At 48.2% G+C, this 12,972-nt stretch overlaps 1 protein-coding gene across 8 annotated transcripts in view; it reads right to left on the bottom strand.

Moving 5' to 3' along the window:
- The window catches only part of ADGRD2 (adhesion G protein-coupled receptor D2), a 95,665-nt gene that overhangs the window by 36,779 nt on the left and 45,914 nt on the right, over window positions 1-12,972 (bottom strand). For all 8 annotated transcript variants that reach the window (XM_030535621.1, XM_030535622.1, XM_030535623.1 and 5 more), the window contains 9 exons: window positions 12,045-12,150; window positions 11,650-11,705; window positions 8,789-8,915; window positions 8,571-8,674; window positions 7,706-7,808; window positions 6,591-6,744; window positions 5,698-5,831; window positions 4,813-4,928; window positions 1,655-1,775 (listed from right to left, as the gene is read on the bottom strand). In XM_030535621.1, coding sequence (XP_030391481.1) covers window positions 1,655-1,775; window positions 4,813-4,928; window positions 5,698-5,831; window positions 6,591-6,744; window positions 7,706-7,808; window positions 8,571-8,674; window positions 8,789-8,915; window positions 11,650-11,705; window positions 12,045-12,150 — 1,021 coding nt within the window. The remainder of the gene's footprint in view (window positions 1-1,654; window positions 1,776-4,812; window positions 4,929-5,697; window positions 5,832-6,590; window positions 6,745-7,705; window positions 7,809-8,570; window positions 8,675-8,788; window positions 8,916-11,649; window positions 11,706-12,044; window positions 12,151-12,972) is intronic.

The following is a 12,972-nucleotide window of genomic DNA, read 5'->3' as shown; positions in this document are numbered from 1 at the left end:
GCACAGTCTTCCCACGTGATCACAAGTCTCTCTGTGTCTTGGTTTCTCACACGTACAATGGGAATCACATCACTTCCCTATTTCATGGGGTTACAGGCTCAGATTCCATGGCAATGGAAACAATATAATTACTTACCTAAAGGACCTGAAATCATTTCATTTCACTAAAGCTGTATTTTGCCAGGACTTTGAAATAAACACAAGGTAGTGCTTCTTCACATAATGCACTGCCCAGAACCTGGGAGTGGATGATAAGGGACGGATCACTCAGTGACTGCCCTGTTCTGTCCTTTCCCTCTGAAGGAGCCAGCATTTGCCACTGTCGGAAGGTAGGACACTGGGCTGGCTAGACCATTGGTCTGACCCATTATGGCTGCTCTTATGTTCTTAAACTGATGATCTATTATATGGATGATGAGAAACCACCACAGTATTCTAAAAGCTGGCCATAAAGGGTCAGATCTCCAAACCTGGCTTCCATTTTTTTGCAGGTGTAATTTTGAAATGCAACAGATTTTGAGGAAAAGCACAAATAAATTATGGATGAAAAAGTGTGCTCCCAAATCCAGATGCCTGGTTAGAAAATTAGGCCTTAATAATGACTTAATCAGTCTTCCTTCTGCAGGTTTTCTGATGACTGGAGTTAAAATGCATAGAACATGTTAATGGAGATGGGTCCTTCTGATTGTAATTTAATGCACCATACGACAAAGGCACTGAGAGCCACGGATTGGCCCCTTTTTAGTGAAATTGTGAGTTACGCAAGGTAAATCAATAGGTAAAAGTGTTGCTTTGGAATAATACAATTATGTGCAGCAAGGAATATAAAACTTTGTTCAACTCCAGTTCAAGCTTTTATCAATATGCAATTAACCACCAGGCTTTTATGTATTTTGACAGAACTCAAATCCTCTGGTGACTAGCATGGTGTAAGAACCTGGAGAGAACAGAACTGAAACCACCCGACACAACAGAACTCTATGTGAGGTGGGTGAGTTATTAGGAAGCAAAAGGCCTTGCACCAGCCGCCAGGGTGCGGGTGGATTTCTGCCTTCTGCAATAAATCTGCTGCTCATTGCACCTGGTGAGTCCCCGTACCCCCCGTAACAGGGCACTGGCCTCATTTCTCAGCTATCTGTTTAGAACTGTTTCATGCTGCAGCACTGTGCTTGGGGGGTATGCACACATCTCTCAGCTGTGAACCCCATTCACGTATTTCTAGTGTCAAGACACTGCAGAGGAAACATCAGACGGAAATTTATGCCACTAACCACACTGAGTTTTAATCCCCACCCGCCGAGCCAAGGAACCTCAGGACATGGCGGTGTTTCTGTCTCCATGCAGGAAGGGAGATTCCTTTACTCTCTCATGGTGTCTTTACCTGCACAGTGCTGAGACAGAATCCTGAGGATACCTACCGAGAGTTTTAACCTTGCTTACTAAGGGACTAAGTTCCTTAGGCTTTTCCTTGCTGGAGAGTGTCCATTCCCCATGGTGCCTCCCTCTCCCCCCCAGCATGCCAGTTGTTAGATGGGACTGGAGAGGCGGGTAGTTCATTCAGTGCCTGATTAGCTCTAGTGTCTCACAGTAACCTCAGCCGGGGGCTGTGTCTCTTGGTGCTCCAAGCTTCCCAGTTAGCCAGATGGGGACTTACCTGGAGGGAGTTCAGTACGATGAAGACATGAGCCCAGATGATGCTGAGGTGAACTAGGATCCCGCACACCCACGTCAGGCCCAGGACTGGCAGCAGCACCAAGATGGGCTTGGCTGTGGCCCTGTTAGAAAAAGAAACTCAAAGTGACTTGGGCTCATGGCAAACCTCCCTCATTTGGGGATGGAGGAAACGTAGGAGAGCAGGAGAAGCAGAGCCCCTGCCAGTCCCACCCCTGCCCCACCTCTTAGCAGCATCCATCTGCCACTTCTCTGGTCGCATCTCCATCCTGCTCTGCATCCTTGGGTCACACTGCTCCCTGCTATCTTCTCTGGCAGGCTGCACCTCCCTCCAGGGACCTGGGAGCAAAGCCTTCCCCAGCATCCAGCCTTGCCCTCTCCCTGGCTTCACTTTGGGGCACGACTAGAGGGTTTTGCCCTTGTTCTGCAAAATTAAACAGCTTTTCCCTTTGATCTTGTTGCTAAGTCTTTCTGAGGTTACAGGCAATGTGAGCGACAACAGCCCTGGAAAGACACCTTAGTTTGAGGGGACGTTGGCTGATGCTCTGATGTTCAGAGTCTCCCATTTCGCTGCTGTGGTGACAGCCCGTGCACTACAGAGATCTCCTCCCCTGGAGCATTAGGCTGTCCTCCAGGGAAGGTGCAGGGAAGTGCCTCCAGCAAGGCAGCACAAATGGCCCCCCAGTAGCTAAGCTGGGTGCAGCGATCTGACATGGTAAGAGGGAGGGACCAGGAGAAGGGGTTGCGAAATGCTTTGAAAACATAATGTAGCCACCCCAGAAAGCCAGAGGAGAAATGCCACACGCTTTATCTTCCAATCCCCGTTCAGCCACCCCTGATCTTTATTTATAATTGCAAGAGAGCTATAAGGAAACTCTGACATCATTAGACACAAGAAAGCAGCCAATCTCCCTCTGCTCGCCATTGCCAAGAGGGCTTCTGTATTTGTTTTATTAGCATGTGTGTGTCATCCTGCCCTCCAACACCGCCCTATCTCTGTGCTTCTGTAAATTTAGTAAAATTTATTTATGCAACTGGAAGAACAATGTGTGTCTAGCAGTGGTGACTGGCGCCGGCAAACAACAATAAAGATTCATAAGGAGTGATAAAGTAACAGCCTGAACAGCAGTTTTAAAAATCTCTTTGAATTAACTGATGACTGGAATCCATGTTCCATTTCCTTAGCCATGCATGTCACCAGAACCAAACCAACTCTCCAGACAGGCACTTAGATAGACTCAGTGCTATAGTATTTGAGAGCCTCCCAAGTCCTTAGGGATTTATTTTAACAGTCCCTCTATATTATCCCTTTAACATATGGGGGAAACTGAGGCACAGAGCAAGAAAGCGACGTGCCCAAACTCACTCAGGAGGACTGTGGAGAAACCAGATCCCAAATCTCAGTCCAGTTTTTTTTTTAACCACAGCACCTTCTTCGCTGCCATTTCTAGTATTCCATAGGGTTTATGCAGTGCACACAACTCGGGAGCAGAACAGCCATGGCAGCTGACTGTGCCTATATACATTTCGTGCTCCTGAGGATTGACAGATAGATTACAGGACACCCAGGAGAAAATCAGGAGGAGTTTGCAAGAGCAACGAAAGGCCGGTTTCACTCCTGCCCCGGCCTGATTTCCCTTCCTAATTTTTGGGTACCAGACTGAACCTCAAAGCTTTCGAGTTTCATCCATCAACAAAATAAGACATCACATAAATCTCACTGAAATCCATGAAGACCCAAATGGCTGGAAGGAACTTTGTTTTTGTGGTAAATATCTGCAGAATAACAGGGCTTTTCAAGCCCTAAAGCCATTATGCAGAGTGTGAATTCAAATGCTGAGTGATGGATCTGACTGAACCACATGACTTCAAGACTCCAAACTGGATCTCCCATCAAAGTGCTAGAATCTGGTGGAGAATCTTCAGCTGCTAATCCTCAGGAGTGAGACATGTTTAAAACCCAGAGAAAAAAAGATAGGCTGGGAGAGTCAAAGATGCTTTAGTAAGATGCCCAAATCCCATGAAATTGGATCTCTAATGCCCTCAGGCTCCTTGGGAATCCCAGACAGAGCTACCAGTACTGCCTGGACTAAGGGTTGATAAGGTGTTTATGTTCCAGCAGCTGAGCCAGTCTGACAGCACTGGGAGAAGAACTCGCTTATGGAACACTGGGCTCAGTTCTGCTAGCTCTGGCACTGGTGTCAATTAGAATTTAACTCTGTTGAAGTCAACAAATTACTATCCAACCAGTTGTTCCCAGGACGCATCTGTGATCTTAGCAGCCAGGTATACCATAAAGCACAATAAAATGACTGATGTGGAGAAAGAGAATCAGGAAATGTTATTTACACCTTCCCATAACACAAGAACCAGGAGTCACCCAATAAAATTAAGACAGCAAGTTTAAAACAAACGTAAGGAAGTACTTCTTCACCCAATGCACAGTCAACTTGTGGAACTCATTGCTAGGGGATATTATGAAGGCTAAAAGTACAAGTGGGTTCAAAAACAATTAGACAAATTCATAGGTCCATCAATGGCTATTAGCCAAGACAGTCAGGGATTCAAGCCCCATGCTGTGTGTGTCCCTAAACATCTGACTGCCAGAACTTGGGACTGGACAACAGGGGATGAATCATTTGATAATTTCCCTGTTCTGCTCATTCTCTCTGAGGCATCTGGTACCAGCCACTGTTGGAAGGCACGATACTGGGCTAGATGGAACATTGCTGTGATCCAGTATGGTTGCTCTTATGTTCTTACCCTTTGATTTCAATGGGAACTGCAGATGCTCCTGACCTGAATTACTGATTTAGGAGCCTAAATGTGGATTTAGGAGCCTAAGTGTGACAGTGTTGGTCCTACTTCCTCATGTCCCATTCATCAGAGCATAGATTGCTGAGCATAGACTGTTGAACTGCTTCTGAAATACTATACAGATGAAATGCATGATTACTCTGGAGGAGAAAAATCTGGATCGTGTTTCTGCCTTTAGAAGCTGCTATTACACACAGAATGTGGCCACACGCCAGAGTCCTCAGGGACAGGATTCTATCCAAGCCCAAGAAAGACTTCACAATGATATCCAAGCACAATCCAATGCAACCATCGGCATGGAAGTCAACTGCTACCCTAACTCACCATATCTGGATTCCAATCTGTTTCTCCAGGCTGCTGCTGGGGGTCAGCATCTTTGATCTCCTCCGTGCACTGGACACTGTGACCATCACCACCCGGAACAGCACGAAGGTATTTACCTGTGAGTCAGAAAAGAGCCGCTAGCTTTGTGCACCAGAACAGGCTCTTGAATTTTTAAATGAGCTCTAGTGGGGCAGGTGTCTCTGCTGGGTCTTCCATGCTGTTAAGTTTGCATCTCGTAGAATGATCAGCTTGTGGGATTCTTGAGGCCAGAGCTCAGTTCACACAAGCATAACATCTGCAAAGGTTTCTCTACAGATCCTGGTCCAACAGGTTCACTATTAGATGTCTACTGGCTCTGTTGCCTTTAAACATTTCACCTTCCTCTAGCATCGCTTTGTTGTACTATGATGGTGGAGTCATTAAAAGGACTCAGGTTTTGCCATGCTGAATTGGACCTTTGGACCATCGAGTCCAGCATCTTGGCAGACAGTGGTCAATACTCAATTTACTTCTCCATCTTTGTAATGTAACCTCAGCATAGTAACTAGTATCTTCTGCTGAGGTATTAGATGGTAGGACTCCCGCCAAATACAATAATGTACCTGCCTATCAAACTGTACAGTGCTTCATGCATAACTGCAAACATTACTTTAGTCATTTACAGAGCTCTTGGCAGGAATTCACCCCATGTACAGGGAGATATTTGGACCATAATGAGACAATCTCAGACACTCTAAATACCACCGTCGTCCTAGATTAGAGAAGATCTTTGTGTAGGATTGTTGATCCCTTTGGCTCTGGCTGACAAAGCTCAGTGCTGCTTTCCTAAAACAAAAAGTAGAAATTGCTTCTATCCAGAATTATACAAAAGGGTTTGATGCTTACCATCAGAACAAAGAGAACTGGCCCAACGAACGCCCAGATGATATCGGTCTGAACATTCAGCCAGCAATGATTGTCTGCCACGTACTTGTTAAAGGAAGTTGCCAGAGTCGCACCAACAATAACGACTGGCAGGCCTGAAAAAACAGGAAAACTGAGGACAGCAAAATGCCAGATCTATTGGCTGGTTAGTTGTTTTAAACATACAGGGCCGGATCCCCAGCTGGCCTAAATCAGCGTAACCACATTGACCCCAATGGAGCTGCACTGATTTACACTAGCTGGGAATCTGGCCCATGCCGTGTAACAAGACGATGTTTTCTATCCTATGCACTTTATTCTCTCATTCATAAAACATGCCAAAGCTGTGCCACAAGACATGAGCAACTTATTCCTAACAAGAGTACAATCAAAGACAAACAATGCCAATTTGGTGTCTGTCTCTCAGCACAGTCACATGAACCCCAGACACTCTTACCTGAACCCCAGTATAGTCAGATAAATCCCACTGCCCTGACCCATTCATTCCGATAAATGCATCTGTTTCCAGCCAGAACCATTCTCAGGTTTCTAGAACCAGCCCCACTATTCACCGACACTCTCTGATAGCAGCGAATCAGCAGAGTCTTCCTCTGAAAATACTTTGTGTTAATAAAACAAACTGTTACAAAATAAATGAAACACTTGGCTAAAATTCCAGCATCCGCCAGTTGACATTTAAAGATGGGAGAGAATCTGTGGGTGAGGCTGGTAACCCCTCCAGGTCAATGGAAGCTCTTGTCAGACTTGTGACTCGATATCAGTTACACTGAAATCTTTTCTACAAGGACCTGTCGTTTGAGAGAAATTGATGCACTGTGTTCCTGAGAGTAAGGCACAGATGGGTTTCCATTTACCCCAGCCAGTCACATAGTAAAACTTCATTCTCCTGTCTTCACTCATGTTGACGGCAACCACTTTGCTCCACAGGAGAAGCCCTTCTACCAGCATCCAAGAAAAGGCTGCCATGAAGAAGAGGTGGAGGAAAGCTGTGACAGCAAAGCATAGTATCTGGGGGAAGAGAAATTTCAGACAGCTTAGTGAGGTGAAGGCAGGAATCTTCTGCCAAACTCTGCATAGTGCAGGATGAGGAATGACTCCTGAACATGCTGCAGAACATTTGCCCATTCAGGCATTTAAATGCAAATGATACCAGGATGATTTCATACAACTATAAAACAAGGCTGTCCAGACTGAGCTTTGCCCAGCTGAGAGTTACAGAGCACTTAACATTCAAAGTGCCTGAAAAACTAATTTACAAAACATCCACCAGGATCATTTCATCCACCATGGAAATGCAACCCGCTCTTAGGTCAAAGGCAGGTCTTTAACAGCTCACAGCAACACTGTAACCAAAGGCAAGGAGAACACTATAGCTCACTGACAGTACTGGGACAATTTAGGCAGAGAGGATGTGCCAAACTCATCCCTAGTGTAACTGCCCAAGTCACTAAGTCGAAGAAGCCACCTGAAGGAGAAGACACCAAGGTAGCTTAGAATGGGCCCAGCGCCTCTAGCAGTCCCATGCTCCCCAGTGCTAGAACACCAGTCCAGTGCATTCCAGGGGAAGGAATCGGCACCACTTCCTACAGCATCTGGATTTTCCTTGGAAGTCTCTCCTGCAAGTACTGACCAGTGCAGGTCCTGATTAGCCTACGAGGTCACAAGAGGTGGTGTCATCCCAGGCTGGTATTTTATGCCACTTTACATGGCAGACTCTTCCTGCAGGATTCTCTGGGTTAAAAATAAATATGCTGCCAGGAGTGGGGAATGGAACTGTTCCTACATATGGTGCAAAGCATATTCCCAAGGACAGTGTAATCCTGTTTATTCCTCAACACAGATTACAAGCAATCATTAATAAACTAGACTATGCTTTTGTCTTAGGGGCTGTAGCCACGATGACATAGCAAACAAGAAGTCTGGCAGCATCTGTTACCGGGGAAGGTGAGATGCCTCCTAGCCGTCTTACCTGGTTGGTTTTGGCCAATTCACTAAACATGAGCAGAGCTTCAGCTGCAGCTAAAGCAAAGATCAGATTCTTGTGCACGGTTGTTCGTTCGCTCTTAGGAACACTGAGGAAGGGGAAATGGAAAACCTTGGTCATTAAAAAGCATGACTGGATTCGGTAGGAGCTGTGTGTGATTTTCTTACTAGCCACTCGTCAGACCTTGTGGATTCCACCGTGTTGCCTTTGACCTCTCTGCTGCTCATCACAGAGATGCAATTCCAAAGAGAGTGGAAAGCATTGGTGAAAAGAGGAAAAATACTTGATGCTCTTGGCCGTGCAGTTACTCTGCCACTCAGGGCTTATTCAGTGCCCACTGGCTGTGGTCAGTGGCACTGTCAGGGCCCCCAGAGAACTGGGGGTTTTATTCCTTGTAAACCTGGCTGGTGATCTGTCTCCCCGACAGTCTGTGGAAATGGTTTTTCCTTTCACTGCAATTGCAGCAGTGATCTTTCGACAGTCGGATTTTAAACAATGGATTCCAGCAGCCTTGCATTCATGAGCACCCTAACACTAGCAGCATGTGCAGCCCTCAGCTCACAGTAACACCCACGACAAGCAGCCAGCGTGTGCACCCAGCCCTTGGGAACAAACCTGAGTGTGCAGCTCTGTGCTTCTGGACTGACCCATTAAGGAAACCAAACTCAGCACTGCTGAGCAAGCCTGCAACAACAAACCCGCTCCCCCCCAAACTCGGCTTTCACACAGACAGGAATGAAATGGCTACAGCTAACAGTATCTAATGTGCATTCTCAACTAAAGGCATTAAATATCATTCCCCCAACCCCCAATCTATAATGAATGCTACAAATGTCTAGATTCTTCTTACCCGACTGCCAGGAATAAAATGAATGTAACAATCAGGGCACAGAAGGAAACTCCACATCCAATAAACGTCAGGGTCTTCAGAGTCAGCTCCTCCTCCAAGCTCCTCTGTTCCAAAACATATAAAATAGGTATTGTTTGCAGCGGTGTGACCATCACCATGTTTGGATGCTAATGGCTGCTGAGTGTGTCCGATCATTTAATGAGATTTTGCTGATTTACCTGCACTTCATACACCTGCAACAGCACTGCAAAGTTGGTGGTGTGGTTGCAGAAGCAGCCTGTGGATTCTAGGTGAGACACTATGATGGAGCAGCCTAGAGTGGACCACATTCCCCCGGTGTCTGGGCTAACATGGAGCAAGAGAGAGAGAGAGAAAAAAATACAAGGAAATCATCAGTCATCCCAAAGGAAAGTCAAAGCTCCCAGGAGAAATTCACACTCCCAGAGGAAGCAGAATTGCACTGAGGTGTGATGTGGCATTGAGGACATATCTCAAGAAGCAGATTTAGCACAGTACAAACACCCTGCTGGCCAGGATATCTCAGAGATTCAGCAGAAACAGAGACAAGCCGTAGATGAGGAAAATAGGCTGTGTTGGTTTTAAAAACAGGACTTTGTATCTTGTGTGCACTGGGCAAGTGGTGTTTGGAAACATGTTTGTTGGGCAGGGTATTGCTGAGAGGAGATGAGGACACCCACAACCAGCTAACACATTTATAACCATGACTTGCCCTATCTACCCTAGGCACAAATTCTGCTTAAAACTATATAAATTAACCCATGTTAATTAAAAATTTTCCAAATACATCCTACATTCCTGTCTGGACAGGGCCCGAGCCACCCAGCAGTCCTGCACACCCATGTGCTTAATGGATCCACACACTGTATTCACAATTTGTCAGATTTGTCCTCCTCCATAAGTAGCACCACATTTTCACATGCCTGGCCCTTCTCCCCAGGAAAGGTAAAACTCCCATTGACGTCCCAGAATCAGTTCTGTGCATCAGACGCAGCACACTGACCCTGTGGCTTGGGCAGGGCCGGCTCCAGGCACCAGCCCAGCAAGCAGGCACTTGGGGCGGCCAACAGAGAGGGGCGGCACGTCCGGCTCTTTGGCGGCGGATCCCTCACTCCCTCTTGGAGCGAAGGACCACGCACCGAATTGCCGCCAAAGACTGAAGTGGCGGCGGAAGAGCTGCAGATCGCGATCATGCTTTTTTTTTTCCTTCCCTCCCTGCTTGGGGCAGCAAAAACCCTAGAGCCAGCCCTGGGCTTGGGGAAGCAGGGTTGTGCATTCAAATGATTTAATTACAGATCCATAAAACTTCATTGTCCCACTGCCACCACCCCAGTGATGTCTAGTAAAATACACAACCCAGTGCCAGACAGTATTCATGAAGTGTTTGCACCCTGCATTCCTGCTGTGCTAGAACTCTCAGCCCAGCCAGTCTTCGCTCAGTCAGGAGCCGTAATTAACCTGAGCTTTATGTTTCAGTCTCTCATACTCCATGAACGGTCACTTGCTTGTGAGCAACTTTTCCAAAGGGAATCATCCCAGGAGAGAACTCAACTGCCGCAGGTCTGGATGTCAGAGCACAGAGAGACCTGGGATTTCTAATGTGGCAGAGGACAGAAACCAATTTAACTAAAGGCTTGTTTTACCCACTGTGATGCAGTAGGGACTGTCTGTGTGGGGAGTGGGAGAGCAGGGGAGGACTTTAGGGGATGGACGATGCCAGGGCCTGTAACCTGAGCTAGGTAAGGGAGGGGAAAGGTCAACACCTTTGCCCGGGAAGGGGAACAAAGGAAGGGGGTGGCAAGAGGGAAGCAGTTTGAGTTTGGGCTTGGGGCTGTGTGGGCGGAATTCAGGGTATCCTAGCTAGGATCCAAGCACCCTGAAAGCCCAGAAGGACTCGGTGGAGGGGTCCTGACTGTGCCTGCAAGCTCTGCTGTAACCGGTGTTCCTGTTGTCCACTAAACCTTCTGTTTTACTGGCTGGCTGAGAGTCACTGTGGGTCCCAGGAAGAGGGGTGCAGGGCCGGACTCCCCCACACTCCGAAACCATTTTGCTTCCAGGGGCCGGTGCTCTCAGCATCACATCTCTATCCTCGCTGCATCCCTGGTGGCAAAGGCAATGGAGGCCTGGAGAACTCTGTCTATGCCAGGCCACTCCCCCGGTGAGCGTGTTCTGTACAGCACAAGCAGTGCGAGAAATGCACAAGAGCTGACTGCACTCACAGACTGTGCACCACCTAGGCTAAGGGGGTTTACAGAGCAATTCACACACCTCCTGGAACTGCCCTGGATTTAGAACATGGAGGGGGCTGGGTGCACCGATTCCCAGCTGTCTAAGCTGGGATGTTAGTCAGAAAAGCTAGTGCCCTCATTTTTTGATGACTCCAGACATGTTTCAGTCTTGCTTAGGACCTGACCAGCCTGAACTCTTACCCCCAAAGATGCCAATCCCCAACCCTTCCTCACTGACCCGACAAGCAGTGGATGCTCCTAGCCCGTGAGTGGGATGGCGAGAGGGGAACTCCCAGTTCCAGCTAGGTCACTTGGGGGGCTGATGGCTTTGCCCAGGTCAGTCAGATGCTGGGCCTCAGTTTTACCATTTTTAAACTGGTCGTAATAACAGTTCATTATTTCCTGCAGCAGCAGAAGGGAAGAGCTGCGCGGGTTCATTGCTGAGTGTTAAGAAACACCAAAATCAGACGAACGTGACCCAAGAGGTTTCCAGTCCCACCCCCTTGGGAAGAGTGGGAGGACCAAGCCTTCGGCCAGCGTGGTCCCTTGGAGACACCTTGAAATGTAGGGGAGCTGTAACAGCCTTTGACTAAGCCGTAAGGAACCACTGAGCTGTCCACAGTGATGTTAGTGACTGTGCCAGCATATCTGCTTTGCAAGACAGGTCTGCTTTTGCCCAGTCTCCACCCAACTCTGCAGAGAGATGCGAATTCACCCACCAGGTTCAGGGAGAAGCAAACTCACCCACCGTTAGTTTTTGGTTTGTGGTTTCTGGGGGGGGGGGGGAAGGGAGAACAGCTCAGAAATTGCGAGTTTGAATTGGAAAAAGGCACCTGATGCTGAAGTTCCAGAAAGCGCAGATCGGTTCCACAAGCTTGTCAGGCAGGTCCTGCAGGTGGAGACAGAGAAGAGGCGATCAGACACTCTAGGGCGTGCTGCAACTCGACCAATGCACTAACCCAGGCCACATTTGGTTTCTAGCTGCACAGTGTCAGCCAGCCCCGGTCTCACACCTGACCCTGGAAGCTGGCTTGGGCCTGAGACAAGTCAGAGGCAAACTTGGGTTAAATTCAAAGGGAATTTGACTCCTAGGAGACAGACTTGGCTCAGCCTTCCACTGTCTCCCCAGGTCGCAGTGCAGTCCCTGTCTCTGGGCTAGGACTCTGCAATGAGGTCTTTGTTAGCTCCTGCTCTCTTCCATCGTTAACAGAGGAGGAGCATCGGGTACCTGGATGCGGTGCTGCAGGCGATAGCGTACAGATGTGCTGATCTCCTGGTAGTCGCTGCGTAGAGAGGATGAAATAATGGCGGAGCCCACCTGTGTGCTCAGATACCTGGGAACAGACAGCACGAGAGCTGAGCAGCGGGGTCATTTCTTAAACTGATTAATAAAATCTTTGTGGAGAACATGGACAAGGAAACAATTATCCCAGGGGACAATCAACAGGAGGGACCCCCGATGCCGGAACGAAGGCACCCAATGTCTTATCTAGCCTAGGGTCCTGTCACCAATGCAAATGCTTCCAAGAAGGCATCGCCTCTCCATAGTGGACTCCCCCCTCAGTGGGGAAAATGCCATCCTGCCCTGGCTGATGAACCTGTGTTGCTGTACCTTAGCTAATGTACCCGTAGATGCTTTTCTTGCCCATATTAACATGGAGGGCTGCAAAGGCCAGAGGAAGAGGTGACTTTTCCCAGCTCTTCTAAACCCTAACTCCAGGCTGCCTCCCATAGGGCAGTTATACCCAGGTGATGTGAGACACAGCTGGGCTGGCAGCCCAGGCAAGGGGAGCTCAGGGTCTCTGTATATCAAGCAGTGACCCATTCTGGCTGCATCTGGGGCTAGAGTGATCAGAGCCACCTGCCCTTTGCTTCGGGGTGAGCTGTTCAGATGCAGGCACAGGGATCTTTAGGACAGAACATACTGGGGTTAGCAGGCAAATGAAAACCAGGCAGCCCCTCCCCCATGGCTAATGTAAATGAGACTTCGGGTTAATTCATCCCAAGCAGGAGCAGCACAAGTGGAAGAGCGAAAGGCAAGACGCGAGAGAGGGCAGCTTGCCAGTTGGAGGCGACGGGCTGCTATCCCCACCTAGTGCTCCCAGGAGAACAGCCAGGCACACAGCAGCTGCAGCCTGAGACGGCTAGTGCTTTGC

This window comes from Gopherus evgoodei, chromosome 16 (genome assembly GCF_007399415.2).
Source record: "Gopherus evgoodei ecotype Sinaloan lineage chromosome 16, rGopEvg1_v1.p, whole genome shotgun sequence".
NCBI classification, from domain to species: domain Eukaryota; kingdom Metazoa; phylum Chordata; order Testudines; family Testudinidae; genus Gopherus; species Gopherus evgoodei.
The sequence above is the reverse complement of the archived record's forward strand: the minus strand, read 5'-3'. Positions and strand labels throughout refer to the sequence as shown.